At 38.2% G+C, this 22,159-nt stretch overlaps 2 protein-coding genes across 9 annotated transcripts; both read right to left on the bottom strand.

Moving 5' to 3' along the window:
- Nucleotides 1-735: 735 nt before the first annotated feature.
- Nucleotides 736-2,479, bottom strand: LOC103701022 (transcription factor MYB2). The gene is made up of 3 exons (XM_008782952.4): nt 2,166-2,479; nt 1,799-1,928; nt 736-1,710 (listed from the first exon to the last, which is right to left on the bottom strand). Exons 1-3 carry the CDS (start codon nt 2,341-2,343, stop codon nt 1,146-1,148), a joined length of 873 nt encoding a protein of 290 aa, XP_008781174.2. The 5' UTR covers nt 2,344-2,479; the 3' UTR covers nt 736-1,145.
- A 14,138-nt stretch (nt 2,480-16,617) lies between these two features.
- Nucleotides 16,618-22,108, bottom strand: LOC103701023 (AP-3 complex subunit mu). Of its 8 annotated transcripts, none has more exons than XM_039124392.1 (9): nt 21,943-22,108; nt 21,713-21,858; nt 21,471-21,581; nt 20,057-20,146; nt 19,522-19,769; nt 18,147-18,356; nt 17,802-18,009; nt 17,476-17,530; nt 16,618-16,845 (listed from the first exon to the last, which is right to left on the bottom strand). In XM_039124392.1, the coding sequence occupies exons 1-9, from the start codon at nt 22,091-22,093 to the stop codon at nt 16,811-16,813; spliced, it is 1,254 nt and encodes a 417-aa protein (XP_038980320.1). In that variant the 5' UTR covers nt 22,094-22,108; the 3' UTR covers nt 16,618-16,810. The 8 variants fall into 8 exon arrangements, with proteins under 8 accessions (XP_038980320.1, XP_038980316.1, XP_038980315.1 ...); XM_039124388.1 differs by having other exon boundaries at nt 16,618-16,850; XM_039124387.1 differs by having other exon boundaries at nt 16,618-17,530.
- Between the last annotated feature and the right edge of the window lie 51 nt (nt 22,109-22,159).

Genomic DNA, 22,159 nt, shown 5'->3' on the forward strand with positions numbered 1-22,159 from the left:
CCTTAACAACAAAATCAGTGTAACTAGGCAACATTATTCAACTGATGGGCACCTTCCTTTTGAATTAAGAGATCTCAAGTCCAAATGTACGTCATGTTAAGCAACCATCATGTACTAAAAAAGAAATAGAAAACATTCTTTCAATGCATCCTGTACAGTTAGAAAATTTGAAAAAATATAGTTTTCAAAAATTGTTTTTCTCACTTAAATAAATCTGTTGTTTAACAATAGTTATCCAATTAAAGAAGATATTAGAAAAACTTGATGGTTGCTTTAAGAAATGGAGTCTCACATCCTTCCATTCAAGTGGCAATATAAATATATTGGAAAGCACCCACGCGCCCAACTGTGGTAATATATAACTGAACTCGATGGAGACCTCCACTGACTAATGGAAGGTCTCCACGTGTGAAAACCAACACCTCCCACAATTAGCTTCCATTTCTTAAATTTAGTAATTTGCTATTATAATATAATCTCATGTTGCTGTTAATCTGAGTGACAAAACTAGTATAATTTTGCTTCAAAATCCGTGCACCGGTTTTAAACAACACGGGCAATAAAAGCTTGCCACTATGTTTGTGGAATTCCTTATCTCCAATCATGCACATATACGTTATATATATTTGTTGCTGCATTTTTATTATTAGCAGGTTAATAAAACTATGATCTAAGATAAAAAAAAAAAGGACGCATGATGACGATTCCATTCATCAGGGAGGGGTGGAAAGATCATAGACGAAGGCCCCACTCCTATATTATTAATCTTTGTTCTTGTTAATCAAATCAAGTTACAGTTGTAGACTTGTAATGGTACAATTAATGCACAGTGGCTTTATTACAAATCTAGAAACAAGAGTTTACAGTGACATCTTGATCATGAAAAGAATGAGAGTAGAACTTAAAATCATGCTATTAAGGGGAAAAAAAAGAAATCAAGAAGAGAAAGAGATTGGAAAACTTAAAAATTTCCAACTATTCTTCACAAAAGAGAGATCGGAGAACTTCAAAATTCCCAACTATTCCCCCTCTTCTTTCTTTTTCTTCCTCGATCCTTTCTGTTTTGTTTTCACCAATCCAATCTATGGTTATGTGTCTTGATTCAGTCTTTACAAGCCATCTTTCTTTCCTTCGTTTTCCCAGTTTTAGAACTGCTGCTGTAGCCAAATGTCCTCCACGCTCCACAAGTTCTCATCCCATGCGTTCTGGTCGAAGTCCGGGAACCCCAGGTTGCCGTAACCGCCGGGGCTGGGCAGCGACTCCGGCCACCACCCGCCCATCTGCACGTCATGGATCCCGTCGCCGTCCTTGTTCTCACCTTCCTGCATGCCGGCGGAGCAGTCAGCGAAGCAGTCAGGGACCGGAGGAGGTGACGAGAACTGCATGCCGACCGAGTCCGACGACGACCCTGCAGCACTGGAGGTCTCTGGGCTTGGCTTCACCTGCCCAGACTCGCTGCCCTGCTCCGCGGGCTGGTCACCGGCCATCGGCACGCTAACGTTCTGATACACGGTTGCCGGGGAGCGGCCCGAGGCTGCCCAGATTCTCTCGATCAGGCGAGGCATCCATAGGTATCGCATGACGTCTTTGAACTGCTTGCTATTGACGTCGCATCGGAGCTGCTTTGCATGTTTTTGCACTCTGGTCCTCCAGTAGTTCTTTATTTCATTGTCGGTCCTCCCTGGCAAGTGCTGCGCAATCTTCGACCACCTATTTGTTTCATCATCCAAAACAATTTGGTAAGGACTAGAATGTAAGGATGATTCAATGTCAAGGGGTTTCCAGTAGGATTAGTTACCGGTTTCCCCATCGAGAGTGGAGCTCGAGGATGAGGAGCTGCTCTTCCGGGGTGATGTTACCGCGCCGGACATCCGGGCGGAGATAGTTGAGCCATCGGAGCCGGCAGCTCTTGCCTGTTCTCTTTAGTCCTGTGTAGCAGGATAAGAAGGGTAATAAGATTAGCAGGTATTAGGAAAAAGAAACATTAGAAATTCCATAATCTTGTATGACATATTAATCATGGCTCGCTCTCCTCCTAGTTTAAGCTTTTAAGAGATAAGGAAGTAGAGGATCATTCAATATATTTTCTCTCTCCTTTACATGTTATAAAAGAATCCTGTGGAGAAACTTGAAGCAATCCATAGGGAATGAGTTAGATCCAATACCTGCGCAACGAGCAAGAGAATTCCATCGGCCCTCACCATGGGCAGCGATATAATTCATCAGTATGAGGTCTTCCTCTGCAGTCCAAGGCCCTCTTCTCAAATCCATGTCCTCTTCACTTGGTGGGGTGGCAGAGCTGTAAGTCCTTCCATGGACCTCCCCTCCTCTTCCCATCTCCATAGTTTCTTCTCTGTCTTCTAGTTGAATCAGGAGAGACAACTATAGAGAAAGTTGGATGAGGAGAATGGTAGAGAGAAACAGAGTTGGGTGGGACTTGGGGAGATGGATTGGGATGGGATTGGACTTGATGAAAAGGGTAGGGAAGAGAGGGGGTCAGCTTTTATAGAGGGCTCGAGGAAAATAGACATGTGATGGAGCACGCCGCAATGGGAATATGGTTTATATTAAGATTTCTAAAGCCAAAAGTGGTGGGATTTTAAATATAAATTATTTCAAACAGCGTAACAAGGGCTTTGAAGTTTGACTCTTCCACCTCAAATTCTGTGTCTTTCCCCTGTCCTCTCTCTGTTCTCCTCCGGGCGGAGGCTTTCTTCTCTTACTAGGACTCCTCTTGCTATCAGGGAGGATTGTTTATGAGTGAGAAGAGTAGACCCGATTTGGACTTCTTTTTTTTATTTATTTTTCATTGCATCCATTTGGTGGCCGTAGCACCCGCCGGAGGCGCTAGAGTTTGGGATGGTCGGTTTCCACAGTTTTGAGTTGAAAAAATTGGGTACAGTGCATTAGGATGTTTTGTGATTGGCTTGGATTCTTCTGGCATTTTAAGGAGGGGATGCTCTTCCATACGAGACAACCTTAGTCTACTTGTTTCTTTGTTAATTAATTAAATCATTCTAGGTATACTAATACATGGAGTCAGACTTTTTTTTTTATATATATATACTGCATTGATGCAAGTTGCACCTATGAGATAAGCTGTAAAATGTTTGTATTGGCCATTTAGCTGAACTACGAGAAAAGAAGTAAAACAATACGTTGTATCAATGTTTCGATTAAATCATTTCTCATTCCTATCAAGTATCAAAACTGGATGACTATATTAATCTTGCTAATGAATTTATTCGATCGCATCTTTTAAAAGGCGTTTATTAGGGCACCTTCTGCACTGGCCATGTTAATTTCATTTATGGTGACATAGAATCTAGATCATTGCCAAGGAACATGATCAGCAAAGGCATGGCACTGCTCTTTGAGATGCACTGATTAAATTAGAGGCAATATTCTCTAAGATGCATTCACCAAAATGGATAGTATTATGTTGCGGCGGCGGTGAGAATAATGAAGCAAGAAGAAAAAAAGAGAAGAATAAAAGCACATAATATTGATGAAATATGGTTTATTAAGTTCCATCTAAGGGTAGAGACAATGCAAAGCTTCACTATTAAAAAATAATAATAAAGTAAAAAAATATCTCACAAATTCTAACTTTCAATACATCCGATCTCTAGGATACTGAATTACACTCTCTCTTTAGGGTTACCAGGGATATATATAATAGAGTAAATCAATTTAGGCTCAAACTAGTATTCCTACAATAATCAAATTAAGCCAATATATGATCGGTATCCGAAATCAATGTTCTAAAATTGATGTGCATTTGACCATTTAAAATTTGTAAACTTAACACATACTCGTCATATTATAATATTATTATGTTCGCATGTACAAATGTCTCGTATCTAGTTTTATGAAATGATTTTTCACAATTGATGTTGTGACATTTTTGTACGGCCCATATATTTTTTTTTTCAAATTTTTTAATAGTTGAGGAATATGATGAAGCTTGTCCTGAAGTCTTCCCTGCGTGTCTCTTGAAACTCGTTTTGAATCATGAGGATGGAAAAGATGAAGTTAGAGTTGCGGAAAGGAGAATTCTCCAAACAAGCAAGCTGAAGGACCCGTGCCTTCGGGTCAAACAAAGAGGGCCCAACCCCACGCTTCAAAACCCATGTACTTCCAAAAGGAGCTTAAAGGGAAGTCAATAAGAACAGGGTTAACACCAAGTCGGCCATGAGTAAAATAAGGGATTGATGTGCCCATGAGTGCGAGAGTGTTCTCTTGGCTTTTGCTTGGAGCTTGATGGCATCCAATCCTTCGCCATTAGTTTAAGGGAAAATGGGGAACATGAGATTAAAGGAAATAAAAGGAGGATGCAAGGGTTGAAGCATGTAGAAATAAGCTTTGTAGGGGCCTTTTTTTTTTTGGGAGATTCAAAGGTGGTCTGGATAGTGGCATCCACAAGAACCTTTTGAGTAAATTGTCAAAAAATAATTTAGTAGATATAAAATCAGGTAGATGCTCAGATTGACGTGGGTAATTTCCGTATCATTCTATCGACATGATTGATGGCACTCTCATTATTATTCTTGAAAAAAGAAGCTTCATCCTATTAAATTAATTCTTATGTATAGATGTAGCCAATTGTTGAGGACATATCATCAAAAAAATAAAAAAAGTTTGGTGGCCTGCTCGAGTTGACTTGAGGAAGTCTTCAGGCAACTAAAGCATGTTTATCGATTCATGTGAAAACTGGGACCTTCTAATTAACTTGGTTCACATCATCTAAAATCCAATTCTCAAAGTGGCTTCACTTACCTGTAGACAAAGGGAAAAGGTTCATATCACACTACAAACAAAAAGAAAGGAATTCCTTACACTTTGAACATATTACCTAGCATTGTATAAATAAAAATGCATAAAAAATTTATCTAGCTGCAGCTAATGAAACAAAAAAAAAAATCAACATGTATAATTACTAAACTTCTAGCAAGGCATGATCTCTGGATCTTCATATTAAAAGAAATGACGTAATATAGTAAAGAATGATGACGCAATAACTTGCCTCTCACTTATAGGCAATTGGCAAATATTCAATAGACTTCTAAGAACTACATAATTATTAGAGAGAGAATATTCGCATTATGATTATCGATATGTAATGTGGAAGGCCTTCTCTTTCTTTTTTCCCTTGGTTATCCCACACTGGAATAAGGCTAACTAGCTGGACCATAAGCTACATGATGCTCACTCCAAGTATGGGCAGATTAGTAGCTATAATGTGTTTAATTTGTTCCACACTTAACTGTTGAAAGTGTTTGAAGCCTCCCATGTTGTGGCCATGGATTAAAAACCGAATATTTTGTCACTGGGGAATATGGCATCAACAAAAGCACATTCCATCCCTTTCCCTTTAATTTTCCATGCACCAAAAGGGTGGGTATCCATGTTATGTCATTCCATGATGTACCAGAAGGGATAAATCTCAAAGCAAAGCTTCCTTTTTCTTTTTGCAGTGTGTACTCGTACTTGCTTCTTAAACACCAAAGCAAGCACACTTCGCAGCATGTCATGGCATTGCTTTAGCTGATTCTCTTGCTGTTATATATCTATCACTTCATTACAATATTCTTACTTTGGATGGTGTAGCAAGGAACACCTTCCCTCACCAAAAGTGAAGAACACCTTTACTCTAGAAGAAGCAAATATCGAGGCATGCGAATACGTAGCGGCTGTTCTGGGGACAACTTTTGAGGAGGCACGAAGTGTTTAAGTTAATGTCACTCCATTGTTTATGTCTCGTGAGGCACAACTCCGTGCTGATGGCTGATGTGAAATGAGAAGTGTTCTTCCGTCCAATGCCAGGATGGTGGGTCATGGAGAAGAGGTTTCTTCTTCGAGCTAGCTCCTTAAAAGTTGCTAGATCTCAATAGAGGATGTCCAGGGCCATGAGTGGCCACACAGCACGAGAAGAGATTCAAATTATAATATCAGATTTGATGGAAAAAAGAGAGGCAAAGGATGGGAGGGGCCGAGAGGGTGTTATTCAAGAACTTCACCTAACTGTGATAATTTCACATTCTTTGCTCGTGATAGCTTGTGTAGTGATGATGAGTGAAAGAGCAATAGGAAACTGCCGTATCTCTCTGATTAATTATTTTTCAATGGTATACTTGAATTAGCAATACCATAGCACTGCTCCTTGACTTTCTCAAAGCTTGCCTATTAAATTGTCCTTTTACATTCATATTCTTATACTGAATGACATAATATACATGGATATTGTCTCCTTTTTATTTTTTGCTAGTTATATTTTTTCTTTATAAGAAGGTACAGGTAAAACTATATATATACTTTCTGGTGGGGCAGGATAAAGATATCCTTGCTATTGTCTCAAGCTAACTTTTGATATATCTTGTAGAAATTACCCTAGATTCCAACCGTAGCAATACATCGAAACACTTTTCTCGTGCATGTGATTTAAAATTTTATTATTTTTACTCTTAGAATATTTTGTTCTTTTTTTGATTTTAATGCCCAAAACAAGAATATCTTATTCCTGTATGTTAGGGTGAAATATGCTTACAATTGCGTGAAGCTTAACTTTTAATACATTTTTAGGAAAACTAATTAGCTTCCCAATGTACCAAGATATCTTAACATCTTTTTCTATTATTTTATTAAAATAATTGTTTTTTAACTATTAGATTATAGTTTTGTCTAGTTTACTCCTTATACTCCATAGAGCAGGACATGCTAGACCAACCAAATGAGGTTTTTGATGCAAACAAAGAAAGTACATCATGTTATAGGATAGACAAAATTCTTTGAATGATTCTTTATTACGATTTATATACATCGAAAGGTATCAATAATAGATGATGAATCCATCTCCATCGTGGTGCACATTGCAAAATAAACAAGTGACCTCAAGGTTTGCCACACCATGAACCATCAGGATAACCTTGGTTTAATCTACTTTTACTTCAACAATTAATAGAAACGCAACAAATCAATGGGATAATATCCCTCCTTTGATTCTTCTCTAATGGGACAAAGGTTTAGTTGGCTATGGTGGAAATGGGTGCTAAAGTGAGTGGAATGCGATACCAAGTTAAACATTCTAGAAAGGGCATCCCCCACCTTAGCCTAAACATTCTAGAAAGGGCATCCCCTACCTCTCTCCCTCCCTCCCTCCCTCCCTACTGTTTGTACTTTCAAGAGGGAACCAGCGGTTTAAAAGACAAACAAGGCCGTACTAAAGAACCAAGAATTTGCAGTGTGTCCCAAAAGTAAAGAGATGCGCTTTAACTCTTCTTTTTTTTTTTTTTAACTTTAAATAAGGCACTCTTGTCTGCTGCCAGTCTGAAATTCATCAGAATATAATTTATTCTGCTGGAACCCAATCTTAATAAAACAAATTTATCAAATTTATAACGGACCAGAAGTGGATAAAAATAATAGTAAAATCATTTTGGATTCGATATAACTCTTCATAAATTTTTTCTTCAAGATAAAAAAAACATGTTTTTAACTCATCTCATCTAACTCTACCTACCCTACTTCATCATAAAACTTAGATTTGCTCCATCATAAAACTTTACCAGCTTCAAGATAAGTATGGAATGGATACAGATAATGTTCTTCTACTTAATTCATACTCAACCTGTTGCAAGCTCTAAATTTTATTCGGAAAAATTACCGTGAGCAAAGTGGGTAGAAGTGTGAAAGCAAACCGCACGTGTGGGTGGGTATTTTTGTCAAAAAAAAAAAGGTACCCATGTTATCAGGGGGCGATGGCCGCCTATTGGTCTGCTTTTTCTTGTAGATGGTGGGTGAAATGGAGTGTCTATTCTTTTGCTGAAGCGTCTTTGACCCAATGTCTATTTGCATGATATTGTTGTTTATTTCTTCCCCTTCCTTTTGTCATTTGACCTCCAAATGCTAATAGAAATGTAACATGGATTTATTGGATTGCTACCTGTACATCTCTTGCAAATTCTACTAGTTAGACTAGCATTGCTTCCCACTTTGGACCTTGGCATGGATGGGGACTATAGGATCCACATCAACAAGAATAATCGAGTTTGAGGCAGTAGTTTGACCATAATGCGCTCTAATTCAAACCTATATGATTTTTTTTGTTTTATTAGGGGTTGGATTTCAACCCTATATGTTTTAGTAACCAATTTGGAAGACTCTAGGGCATTGGGATCAAAAGACGTTTTAAGTCAAAGGACGTTCCCACCAAAAAAAGTCAGAAGATGTTGGAGTCAGCATATTCCATCTTAGAAGTGGTTATTAACACTCTATATAACTTAATTGTGACATCCAAAATTGTTGAATGTGCAAATGATAACTTAGTTAAATATTACAGAAGCTGTGAAAGCTCGGTCTGGGCCCAATCCACTCGATCAGCCCGACCTGAGGCCTGACCCATGGAGTGGCCAAGTGCAGAAGGGAGTCTCAGCATATTCCATCTTAGAAGTGGTTATTAATACTCTTTAGAATTTATGACATCCAAAATTATTGAGTGTGCAAATGATAACTTAGTTAATTATTACAAAAGGTGTGAAGCCCTGGTCTAGGCCCGATCCACTCGATCCGCCCGACCTGAGGCCTGCCCCATGGAGTGGCCAAGTGCAGAAGACTTCCAGAGGGAGTCTTCTTTTCCTTCAACAACTCCGACTAGAAATCGAAGTCCTAGGGTTGCCAGGACCCCAAGGCTCCTCTATAAAGGGAGAGCTCTATCTCTCCATAGCTCTCCATCCTGAGCAATCCTAATCTTTTCCTTACCTTCTTTCTCCTTTTTTTCCGTTGAGTTCGCAGCTGCTCATTATTGTACTCACCGAAAATTAGGGCCGTCGGAGCTAAGGTAATGCCCTGTCCTTCCTCTCCTTTCCTCTTTCTTCTTTCCATGACCCGGAATCACAACCACCAACTGAGAAATGGCCGAAAATCGATCGACAAAGGGGACCCTTTTTTTTCTCTATTTTTATTGGTCCTTCTTTTTCCTTTTTCAACCACCACCACCATCGACACTTGTTGCCAAAGCTCTCAGCCTCTCTCTTGTGTGAGCCTCTAACCAATGCCGAAGCTCCAGCTATCGATGAACAAGCAGGGACACAAATCTACCGATCCAAGACCACCTCTATTCTGCCCCTATTTTTAATCATCCTCTCTCTTTTTCGGCCATTGGTCGCCATCCCCAACTGCCACCACCTACAGTCAAACCTTTGATTGCATTGCCAACACTCCAACATTGACCCCCAATATGACTACAACCACTGGTCGATCTCTTTCTCCCCTATTCACCAAGAAAGAAGAGAAAGAAAGAAGAGGAGAGAGAAAGAGCCCATCCTTCTCTTTCTCTTTCTTATTCTCTCTCTAGGAGACCTATGGATCTCAGTACAGATTCCTATTGACCCGATCAATGAACCCGAGTTGAATCAGCTGATCCTTAAAAAGAGGCCCTAAACTGTCCTAGCGCCCGGGCCGCCTACCAGACCAATCACTCTGACCCTATTAAATGTGCGTAAAACCTTCATTGATGAAACTTATCGATTGATCTTGGCCTAATTGAGTCTGATTCATTGAGCGAATCGTCTAAACCTGATCTACCCGAAACCACTGTACGTCCGGTCAAGTTTTCTCATATTATTTTATTAAAGTCATCAATTAGAAATTAATTTTGCTATTAATATTTTAAATAAGTCTAGCGAAGTCACCTAGGAAAGTCTGACAATTCAAGACAAAAGAGGTAAGTAGATCTTACACTCATTATTTTTTAAATGATCATATTTTTTGTGCATAACATTTGCTTGTGGAAATATCATAATTTTTTAAAAAAATTATGGATCGACATACATGCTATAAAAATCATATTTTATTATAAAAAATAGTTTCATAAATATTTTGATGAAAATAGCTTTATTACGAAATATAAATCTAATCATGCTATTTAGTATTTTTCATCTATTTATGTGTATTTTAAGAAAAAAATATAAGTTTTCTAAAGGCTTTTAGATTGCTATGACCGTCCCTAGAAATGAGGGTCAATCGACACCGTGGAGATAACATCCAATGAAAATAGCCCTATGCCAATGGGTTAAAGTTGGTACCGAATACGAACTATGATATCTTGTTAATTATGAAAATGGCCCTATCACGAGTTATAGTGACAATGGCATGAATATCTGTGAGCAATGTTTTGATCCATGATAAGATTAAATGACGCGAAGAATGAATTACAAATTTATTTGCAATATAAACAAAACTATATTTATGAAAGATAGATGATTTGTTCATCCATAATTTGCTTTATAACTTGATATATTGTACTATAAAATGCTTATTTTAAAATATCTGTTATTTTTCTTAAATGATGCATTGATATGAAAAAACTTATGCTTAATCCGGTAAGGTAAAGTAAAATTTACTTACTGATCTGTGTCGCTCATATATCTCTATTTTTATTTTTCTCTCTCTAGATGAATAAGGTCAATAAAAACAAAGAATGGTCCAAGCTTGGAGTTCGCGTTAGCAAACTTGACGACTTTGAAGAAGAATTTTAGTATTTTAAATTGACTATGAATTTGTAGTCAATAATTTTCTGAATAATGAGAATTATGGGTTTGATATTTTTGTTTGAATTTAGACGCTCTGAACCGTGTATTGGTTGCATTTAATGGATAATGAAATTGGATTTCTATTTATTCTATTATATTTAATATGGACTTGAAAGCTAAATGTAATGTTGGCTTCATGCTATCATGGGCTATATCCCTCAATCCATAGCACGGTCATATCATGCTCCGAATTTGGGATGTGACAAATAATGGTATCAAAGCAGACCTAGCCTACAATCTATGCGGACTAGGGGACATTGCAACATAGATCTATTAAGACTGACTACAGACCGATTGTAGAATTTGTGATTAGATTTAAATAAATTTGAATCCTTAGCCCGACGAGGACGTCAGGGCTTAAACGAGGAGAATATGTGAGGATTCGTGCAGGCGTGTGTTTAGTCCCACATCGGTTCTTCGTTGGATAGATCTTGGGTACTTATACAGATTAAGAAATCTAAATAATACCTTCAGCCTAATCTTTTTGGATGGGATCATGGGATGTTCCAAAAGGAATGATCTAATATTGCAGTTATGGAGCTACAAATTCTCTCCATTCTTTCCATACTGATATCCCTTTCATTTTACCCTCTTACCAAAAACCTTTAGCGACAGTAGTTTTATGAGAAGCTAATGAAGGTATGACATCAAGAAATAGAATGGATTTAGCTAATACTCTTTGACATAATATATGACTTTTAAGAAGTAATGCCATAATTTTAACCAAAATTTACTTTAAACTAATTATAGTTTGAGGCTGATTTATGCTAGGGAGAGTCTTGTTCTAGTACGACGTTTCCACACGAGATGTCCTATGTTTTGGGTAATTTTATATGGTTCTATTAGGCCATCATGGAAGAGTTAGGATTTCTAATGGGATAGTATTTAGAAGTTGGAAACTTGTAGATGTCGTACCATCGAAATTGTAACAACGGAAATAGATTCATACCATCCGTCACCTTCAAGGTTTGTCAATTATATAACAAAAGTACGGCTTGAATTCCCTCTAGTTCTTGAAATAACTGCTCAACTTTCATGTTCAATGACTCACCTAGCATCATCCATACAAGTGGATATGGATCACCATTGGAGGGAATGAACAAGAAGACATGCTCTGCAAGTGGGTTTCCTTCGCTATTCTTCTCCCCGTGGTTGATTCATGCGGCCAACCTTTACGAGCAATGGTTGATAAATATTCAGCTACGAACCAAACAAAATTTAAACTTGCAGAAGTCATGGGCAACTAGAAAATGATGTCCACTACTTATTTTTGTTACTGGTTATGTCAGGTACAAGATGTACCATTGACATTTCTCTAGGTTTTAGCTATCAAGTCATACACATTTTAGATAACCTTATAGCCTCAAACTATATATAGCGGTTCCAATTGAAATGTCATCTACAGAAAAGGACTACTTCGTGGTGCCAATTTCGTTGCCTCAATTTAGCTTAGACATCTCTATGACTGGTTCACTGGAACTTGCAAATTAATGGACCATAAAGAACCGGTGCAAAATCTCTCTGCCTCGCCGACCACCAAAAGCTACTCTGCTGAAATGGGCAGACTCGTAAAGTGAATGCAATTTCCGTGTGCAAGTTGCACACAGGAAGCAATAATTGACGGTACAAGTATTCCCTGTAAAGCCGCCAAAGCAGCCTCCATAATGAGGTCCACTTTCACACCTCCGTAGGGGATTTCTAGCTCTGGAATACATACATACATACATACATACATACATACATACATACATACATACATATATATGTACATACGTCGTATATATACATACATACATACATACATATATGCATGCATACATGCATACATACATACATATATGCATGCATACATGCATACATACATACGTACGTACATACATACATATGTGTGTGTATGTGTATGTATATATGTATTTGACTTTCAGAAGAAACGAAGTTAGGGTTTTTAGTTCTCTATTTTTCATGTAGCCTTTCCATAAACTTTGTATTCATCAATAATCTCTAAACATTAATGCAGATATACTCAAGTGAAATCTTAAGAAAACCAGCATGCCAAATATATCTTGATTGTTTCTGGTATTCAGTTTAATCTTCATGAAAGAAGCAATAGCACCAGCAAGGGTTAGGTTTCCAAGTTAGATGGGCTTCTTCAGTTAGTGCATAAGTAATTGGAATTAGACTAAGCCTAATTACGTCTAAGATAGTTGGGTATTTGTATTTCAATAAATCCGGTCGACAGAGTCCCGCCATACTCAACTCCAACTAGTTTGCTGCAACTTAAGTTTTGGAGATGTTCCATTAAGTAACAACTAAATATGAAAGAAAATTTTGTTGAGATCATTAAATGGAACTAGATGGTCATTGGTCACACTAAATGTGTAGAATAGCGGGTTTCGCACAATTATTAGGGCTCTATGTAAATACGTTCGAAAATAATAAACTCATTCATATGTCCAAAGTATATCATGGCTATAAATGGAAAGAGAGAACAATAGAAAAAAGAGAAGGAAATAAAGGAAACCGTACATAGCCTCAGCTTTCAAAGCTGCCACACTAAAAACGTGTGGATGACGCCCATAGGTGTTCTTGTGTTGGCGCTGCTTGTCTTTGCTTGCTACCATACAAAAGCTAAACATGAATCTTCTGGTCTATAATTCTCTATTTTCCTTTCACACTGCTTTACCAAAAGGAGGGGTTCTTTAATGAAGCATGCTGTTGCACCACTAGACAAGGGTTATCATAAGCTTACTAGTTTAATTACATATATGATTGTACCATAAACAAAAGGTGGCCCCATTGTTCCTCTCCTTCCCTTCATCTCTCTTCAGCTTGCGTCAATGGAGACGGAAAGCAGGAGCAATCCTCCTCCTCATCACTATCCACTACAATCCTTTTTATCCACACTAACAGTCGATCTTTCTCTCAATTATATGTCCTAGTAAGAGCTGCAACAGTGATGTGAGGGTTCTCTTCCGGCCCCTCACGTAGTATCGATTGTTCGGTCGAGGAGTCGCCATGTGTCACGAAGGGAAGGTCGAATGGCCAAGTGCATGAAAGGCGTTTTGTGAGAGTGACTCCCAACTAAGTAGTTCATTGCCGTGTGATGATTTGTCAGGACCTAACAAATATCTTTCATACCCCTTTGGTTCTTCTTAGCTAGTTTTCAGTCTTTGAGATTGCCAAAGTCCAAGAGATGCATGGATGATCTCTTTGGAATATCTTCTCCGCAGCCACCATCATCACCATTCTTGGCCGTCGGTCGGTCGGTCGACTCTATATATGTATTCCAATTTTTTTTGTGAACAAAAAGGTATGGCTCATATTCGCATGATTCATCGACGATGAGGATGACTGAGATGATGATCCAAGTAGAAAATGTAACCTTAGTGGAGGTGAAAAGCTAAAGATGGCGATGTATTGGATAGAATTCAAAAAGATGCTGAGCAAAAATGACGATGGGAAGCTTAAAGGATTTGAATTGTTAGGCTGTCTAGATGCAGTAGCGTCTGTCATGATCTAGGTTTACTTTTCTAGTAGGACCTCCCCTTGGAATCTTCTAATTTTATGCATATTTGTCCTCGGGAGTGACTAGGGTTTAAATCTAGATAACCATAATTTTAATGCAAAATTGGCGTTGCGTGGCTTCTGCCTCTGATGGAAGTCCATGACATCTCATGCCATAGTACATACCACTAGCGCTAATCATGGACTGGGCCTCAACTATATTCATAGCTAGTTGGGCTTTAGGCTGAGCCAATTCAAAATTTGACACTTTCTGTTCCAAGCCCGGCTCATGATCAACTCTTCGCAGGTTCGCGTTTCAATTTCTAGTCAGTTTATCGATTTGCAAGGTCAATTCCTTGTGTTAGTTGCTAGTGTCAATATCAAATCAAAGTCATGCATCAAATAATTGATTAAACAACATTTTTTTTCCCACACCTTACATGTCCATTCTCACAGATTGAGCCATGGTGACTTTAACACAGTTTGAATGTCACTCTGAAGTACTTTCGAGTTATTGTTTATGGACCCTGAATGTGATGAAGAGTAAGAATTTGTGACGCCTACTGTGGCTTAGCCATGGCAAGGAAAATGGAGCACTTCAACTTCGGACTGCTTCCACGAGCAGTCTAGCACCATTGCCAAAGAAGATCAGCTACAGGTGATCTAGGAAAGATTTTCTTCTTATACCATACATGGATCGACACACGTCTGACACTTGGTGACCACAGGTAATGTTTGAACTGAAGTCACTTTTTAATCTGCTTCCTTTCATTAAACGTGTCGACATTCAATAGGAGAAAAAGCCTTCCAAATTTGACTAAGGTAGGTAGAAAGCCGAGCAAAAGAAAGGTGACGCTTGGTCCATGTCCCCAAAGGGTCGATAGCGCATGAGGTGTGTCAAAGTGGAGGCTAATGATGGAGATCATGTTTTAAATAAAAAGAAGGGAACAATCAGGGAGAGACGGCACAAAAGGGTTATATTTGAAGTGAACAATCACTCCTTAGCTTTCGAGATCTGTTCATATTTGTGAAAACCATCGGATGGGATTGATAAAGATAGTACGGCAAATGGACCATAGCTTGCATGGATCCTCCATTGAAACTACATTTGCTGGTCTCTTTTGCATTACAGCTGGGAAAAATAGGGGGATAAAGAACAATATAGAATTCACAGCTTACAAACTAAAACTGCTGCACCTTTAATTTTTGAAGTTGAGAGCTAGCAGCTTAATATGGCACAAGCTTATGAAGTTTTTACTTTATGTTTGGACCCCGCAGGCCTATTTGTTTGGATAAGAAAAATCAGATGAAATTATAAGAGCAACTCTAAACATGACTTAATTGTATTGCCATGACTGCAGCTGTAATGTTGGATCAGTAATTTAAATAAGCAATGATTTCGTCATTCTTCTTCCTCATTATAACAGCCCTTAAGAGTGGAGAACATGGAAATTGTTAGTAAAAATCTTAATTTATTTTAAAGGGTCATTGTATAACTCTTGGGAAGGTATGCTTTATTGCATGTTGGATAGGATGCTGCTGATTAAAAGGCCACTCATTTATATTCTTATTTTACTTTTTTTTTTTTTTTTAGGTTACAGTTTTCAATATTTTTCTAGCAACTCTCGGTAACTGGATATGTCAATTCTTCCATTCAGTATTCATTGCATTTGTTTTATCTTTCCATCTGTATCATTCAGCATGGATTACATGCTATACACGCAGCACAGTTCGATCATGTTACCCTAATGCAGATGCTACCAACTAGACATGGGATGAGTTCAATTATTTGATATGTCTCTCAAAATTCAGAAAACCAATTAACAGCTGTCAATCTATCTCTTACCTTTAAACCCTGAAACCATCGCAGAGAACAAGCACACAAAGAATTTCAAGATCTAATATTTCTACCAAGTTTCCTATACAGCTCAACACTCAGATGAAATTTTATGAACCGATTCGCCATCCATGTCACTTCCGCTTCGAGATATTTTATTTTCTAATTTTATAGAATTTATTTATACTAGATATTAATGATCCATCCGTCCTATAAAAAAAAAACAAAAAACAGCCATCAATCTATAATTAAGAGACGTGTGACAAAGCGACCACAAATCAAAATGATGGTGCTACCAGGATAGTATCTAAACTTCAACCCTTAGAATTAATCTTTAATTAGTAAGAATACGAGTAGGTTGCTAATATTTGTCTTGCATCCAACTCATATTTGGAATTAGACCCCTAAACCAAGCATGGATCATGAATTAAGACCTAACTTTCAGCTGATCTGGCATGGATCTTGCAAAACAATACCAAATACTAAAAGAGACCACACCTGATCTAAACTAGCTAAATAATGGGCCAGATCAGGGTGTAAATCTTATACCCACCAACGACCGAAGCCAGCACCACATCAAAGTTGATCCTAGAACAACATACCTGCAGCCCTGTAAATTACTACAAAGTAATTATGCAAGTCCTTTTTCAACTTTTCAACATCCACCATGACTATAAATCGCAAAAATAAACATGATAAAGACCTGAAATCTCTTATTTCTGACCCTTTATATAAACTACAAAGGAAGCAGAAAAGATATTATTTCATAAATACATCATTCCAAACACAAGCAAAGTACATTACCCAGTACTAAAATTAACATTCTCTTATAACACAACCGATTCCAAGCACTGTCTCCAACTTGAAGCACAAGATGTCTTCATGCAATAGATAAATCATTTCCATCAAATGGATCTGCACTGTAATAAGTGACATCAAACAGGAATAAAAACCTCGAGAACTTATTGTGCAACAACTAAAACCAAAGATGGTCAGAAAGAACTCAACCCTGCCAAAGGAACCAAGAGATCTTTGCCACTTCAATCACAGATAGCAGAATAAAGAGGCATGCACATCAGCCTAGTTATGAATAATTGCTCTGGATAATCAATTGAATTTTGCGAAACATAAGCAGCATTGGATGCCAACATATTCATAGCATATAAGGCTCGAGTGGATATTGTTGGAAACTCTTCTATTAATATACGACAAGATACATTTAGCAGAAGACCTGAGAGCTTCACATAATGTAGCTGATGAATAAAGCAGCAGGGAAAGCTGCTATCAACTGCCTTGGAATTTGATATTCCAATATCAAAAATACAGCTCATGCATGCACTAAGATGAGTGCCTATTAGGACCTCACTTCATACTCCCCAGCTTGAGTGAGGGCTCGGAAACCTTTGTATGGACGAGCTGGCGTATTTTTGATATCTAATTTATCTATTTGCAAGCCTGAGAGTGCAACCCCCATGATTTTGAATCCAACTTTGAGAACAGGAAATACATGCAAACGATCTAACCCTCCCTCAAGAACTAGATTACCTGAGAGAGATGGGGATTTATCTTTTGGAATTCGTCCAATTGACCAATTGCATGTCTGCAAATAGGAAGAAACATTCAAATAAGAGCCAAATCTACATGCTGCAGGTCTAGCATGTGTATCTATTTGGTGATACAAGGAACATTTAAGGAGGTGCATAAATTCCAAGCGTCTAACATATACACATAATGTTAATGTTGCAACACATTGTCATTCTTTTCCCTTTTTTGCTTAAAATTTTTTTCACCCTATATTCAAGAAAAACTCAATGCATGTTACCATCATTGAAAATGCCAAGACAGAAAGTCTGGAAGGGCCATTTGCAAACCTTATCAGCGAGGATGTCTACTGTGCCATGATTTGAGGCTAAGTCTGCTGAGGCAACACATAATGGCAGTTGAAACTGTACTGTTATTGAATCGATTGTTTTTCCAGGATCATTGCGTATTCCAACTAAAACATTAATGCGACAATTTCCAGCATCTGAAGTTAGCTGTGGCTTCACATATATTGGTGTGCTCTTCAGCTTTTTAACCCTTGTCCAAGTCAGAAACCATTGTAAGTAATGTAAACAAGAAAGCCAGATGCAAGTAAAAGGCAAAAAGTTAAAAAGGAGTCAAATAGATGATGGATCACCAATGTCCACAAAATGCCATGTGTAATTAAGGCAAACCTGTAACTCATAAGCTTAAACTGCCCATCAGGAGGCACAAATGACAGAATTTGATCTGATTCCCAAGGCCGAAATCGAACACAAGGATGGAATCTCACATCATTCAGGATGGTAGGATTTGCAAATGACAGAGTCAAATCAGGAAGACCGGGAAGGTTTGAGTTTACTTGAATTTCACCATAGATTTCACACTTCACCAAAACCCCTTCTCTGAAGACCAAAACAAACAAATAAAAAAACTCAGTTCTAGTGAAAACAACACAAAAGGATATAGAGAGATTGAAGCTTAATGATAATATCGCACAGGAATGTCAAAGATCATGGTTGACCTCAGATTTCTCACAAGTTGGCATAAGGCAAACCCCGAACTATGAGTATTTGACTCATAAGCTGAGCCATTAAAAAAGGATGTAGAGAGATTCGAGCTTGCTGATAATACACTAAGTGACGTCAAAAGTCATAGCAACCTCAGCTCTTTTACAAAAATTGGCCCTTCATAAAACTGAACTCAGACTATTTGGTTCATAAGACGAACCCAAGCTCAAAAGGCCTTGGAAGCAAAAGGCACCAGAGACCAGCTAGGTGGCCTAAATGTAGTTTACATTAGACATATAGCTATTAGATATGTAAGTTTGGTTGTTCTCCAGCCGACAATGTGGATACAGCTATTGTAGATTAGGCGGGCCCAAGCAAAAAACAACAGCTAAGCCTAAGCCTGTGAAAAACCTAATTGAAGCCAAGTGAAGGAAAACTTGGGGCCAAGTTCTACTTAAATGATTATGACAAGCCAAGCTGGGTGAAACTCTACTCAGCCTACATTGTAAATGGCCTTAAATCTATTGCATTTCCAGGCTTCTTATGCCTGAGTCAGATGGAAAGCCATGCACTGCCATAGTAATACCCTGATAACAAAAACATGCATTGTTAAGTGCGGACACCATTGAGAAGGGTTAAAGCTAACAAAGAAGGTTGTTTTTCCTTTTTTGTTTGTAATAAAATAACAAACAATCTAATAACACAAGAATCAACAGATGATGATTATAAGCAACAAAACTATGCATTCTTCATCCCTCCAATAAGAGGCAGTAAAAGTGGAAACATAGGACGATGGAAATAGTAAAGACATGCTAGTGGCAGGTAATACTCTTATTGCCCATCATAATGGACAACTTCAGAAAGCATAATGGACAGATATAACCAGCCGAGAATTACTCACAATGAGCAATATGATTAATAAGTTACTTAGATATCTTGGAAGGCAAAAAAATATTATGGAATAAAAGAATTGATTATAGAATAGGGCACTAAAGATCCAAAGTACAAGTGATAAATGGGACCAAGAATCAAGAATAAAAGGTTAAAATTGTAGAAGGACCTGTTCACAACTGCATCCATTTCTTCAACGAGGTTGACATAAACTTCATTGCTTGCATTCTTCATATCAGATTTTCTCCAGGGAATAAAAGATGATGTTGCATCTGGAAGTGTATTGCTCACATTGGAACTTTTACCAGTCACAACACTCAACATCTTGCTAACAATATTTGGTGGAGCTATCATCTCCCTCAAGATGCTTGGTTCTGTTGTCAGAGGAAAACCATTGTCCATCATTTCATCCAAAAGCTGCAATTTGCACAAAACGCTCTATCACTGTCCTAAATCAACAGACAGCTGAGTATTATGTAGATCAACGAAAGAAACCGAAATCATCCAATATTTTACATTATGAGCGATCAAAGAGGAGTAAATTAGACACATACAAGATAATTATTTTTTCTGAAATGAGCAACTCATCGAAAATGGTATACTTTCCCTAAGATAGCCCCTGTTTAACTACCATTACTTGGTTAAGAAGAGTGGTTAAAATCTGTGGATTGCAGTTCGGCATTCAGATATTTTGGGGCATGTACCTCATATACAATTATGAAATTATCCTTTATCAAGTCTTCATTTAATCCTCCAAGATAATCGGTCAGAACATCTGCAACTCTACAGAGGAACTGCAAAACAGAAGGTCAAAGGTTTAAATCATTAATTGCCTGTTGTAGATAGCAGTAACACTTCTTACTAGTATAGTTCTATGAAAAACAGAATCTAACCCAGATGAACACATGAAATTGGAACAAATATAAGCTTGGCATGGTTTGCACATAAGACCTAGCAACCTAGGCTCAACATTGGGCACCCATACCCATGTATCTATTATTCTGCACCTTGTGCATTGTTATTGCAGCTCAATGAATGTTTTAAGTTGGACCATATAGTAATATATATTGCATATGAAGACAAAGTAATGCTACAAGCACGCACAATTGCACATCTACCTTAAGTGTGGCATGCAGCAAGCCACTTGGGACCTTATTGGCTTCAATCTTCTACTTATGATGGCACGACCACCTTGAATCCTACTTCTTATCGTACACCAGCACCATAATAATTTCCATCATGCTATATTTCACCAGCAATCTCAGTTTAACAGGAGATGTGCCATTGATTGTATTATCATTAATTTTAAATCATATATCTTGTACAGTTACGTAGGCCAAGGGATACACCAGTAGGAAGGATTGATTTGATACAAGTAGAAGAAAATAGGCATAGAGGTAGACCAAAATCACATAACGTCTCAACATCTCATAAAAATACGGCCAAACCTCAACTAGTTTGGAATTAAGGCTTACTTAACTTGAGTATATCTCCTGCAGTTCTTCAATAAGCAATAACCAACTGAGTAAACTTATATCATCTCACAATGGTTAAGATTATTATATGTAGACACTTTATTTTATATAGACACTATCTACATGCTTCCATGCCATAAATTTCTTTGTACTCTACATGCTTACTTTCATATCTAAATCCACTCCAATACCTAAATCCAGCCCCGCTAACTAAGCCCGTATTGCTCTCCCCACAAATAAACATCTGTCAAACTTTCATACATGGTAAGATTCTTCCATGTAGCCTAAAGCCTTGCAATTTTGCCAATAGTTCGGCTCCACCATTTAACATACTATATTAAATCATTCTAACAAACCCTCCATTTCCCTGCAACCACCCTTCATGTAATGCCAAACGACATACCTAATGGGTAAGCAATGACTATCTCATCGAGTTTATTGAGCAATACATAGAAATTTGCACAGGTATGGTTCTTTGTGCAATCAAAGAAAGCAATAAACATTTTGCATCTCCAACTTTCATGGCATTCTTGCCAATGCTATGATAAGTATTAAAATTATCAAACTGCAGTTATAATTCATTAAATTATAACTACAATTATAATTCATTGACAAGTATTGAACTTGACAGAAAGGAGCTCACCTCGATGCCCATGAGCGGAGGCATCTCGACCTGCGCGCACGCCAGGAAGGTGATCCCCTCGCGAAAGATTTGGAAGAGGTAATGAGTCGGCGAGGCAATCACCGGCAAGATCTAGAAATCGCCAGAGAAAGAATCAAAGGATGATTCGTTCAAATTAGCCAAATTGCTTGAGAAGAAAATCTTTCTGCAACTATTTGCATCTAGATCGGTATTTTTTTTAAAAAAAAGGAGGGTTGGATTACCTTGGAGGAATCGCCGCCTTGGGAGAGGACGTAGTCCCAGAACCAAGCGCAGATGGAGCGGTCCACCCTGTGCCCCGTCATCTGTTTCTCTAGTATCACCTCCCTGTTTGTTTTCGCGTCGGCATTAATCCAAACATCTAAACTACCTAAAATTTTCGAATTCACGCAAGGAGAATAGGGTATGGAGTAATTGTGGCAGAACAAAGAGTAGGGAGTGAAGGTGGGATTACCCAGAATCTGACAGTAGAAAGATGCACTGCAGCATCTTGCCCGCCCTCGATCTTCTTCGAGCGGCGACGCGATCTCAGAGACAGAGGGAGGGAGAGAGAGAGAGAGAGAGGGAGAGGGAGGGAGGGAGAGCACGGAGCGGAGGACTGGCATGGGAAAAAGGGAGCTGGGTCAGATTTCTTATCTTGGGCTGAACTTGGGCCGGATGTCTCTGGGATG

This window comes from Phoenix dactylifera, chromosome 3, assembly GCF_009389715.1.
Source record: "Phoenix dactylifera cultivar Barhee BC4 chromosome 3, palm_55x_up_171113_PBpolish2nd_filt_p, whole genome shotgun sequence".
In the NCBI taxonomy this organism is placed as follows: Eukaryota; Viridiplantae; Streptophyta; class Magnoliopsida; order Arecales; family Arecaceae; genus Phoenix; species Phoenix dactylifera.

Coding starts and splice junctions, on each gene's coding strand:
- LOC103701023 (XM_039124387.1), bottom strand. CDS start 22,093: ATGCCAGTCCTCCGCTCCGTGCTCTCCCTCCCTCCCTCTCCCTCTCTC. Junction 19,770..20,056: donor ATTTCATAATTGTATATGAG/GTACATGCCCCA, acceptor TGCAAATTGCAG/CTTTTGGATGAAATGATGGA. Junction 18,357..19,521: donor ATGGATGCAGTTGTGAACAG/GTCCTTCTACAA, acceptor TTTGGTCTTCAG/AGAAGGGGTTTTGGTGAAGT.
- LOC103701022 (XM_008782952.4), bottom strand. CDS start 2,343: ATGGAGATGGGAAGAGGAGGGGAGGTCCATGGAAGGACTTACAGCTCT. Junction 1,929..2,165: donor TTCTCTTGCTCGTTGCGCAG/GTATTGGATCTA, acceptor CCTGCTACACAG/GACTAAAGAGAACAGGCAAG. Junction 1,711..1,798: donor CACTCTCGATGGGGAAACCG/GTAACTAATCCT, acceptor TGAAACAAATAG/GTGGTCGAAGATTGCGCAGC.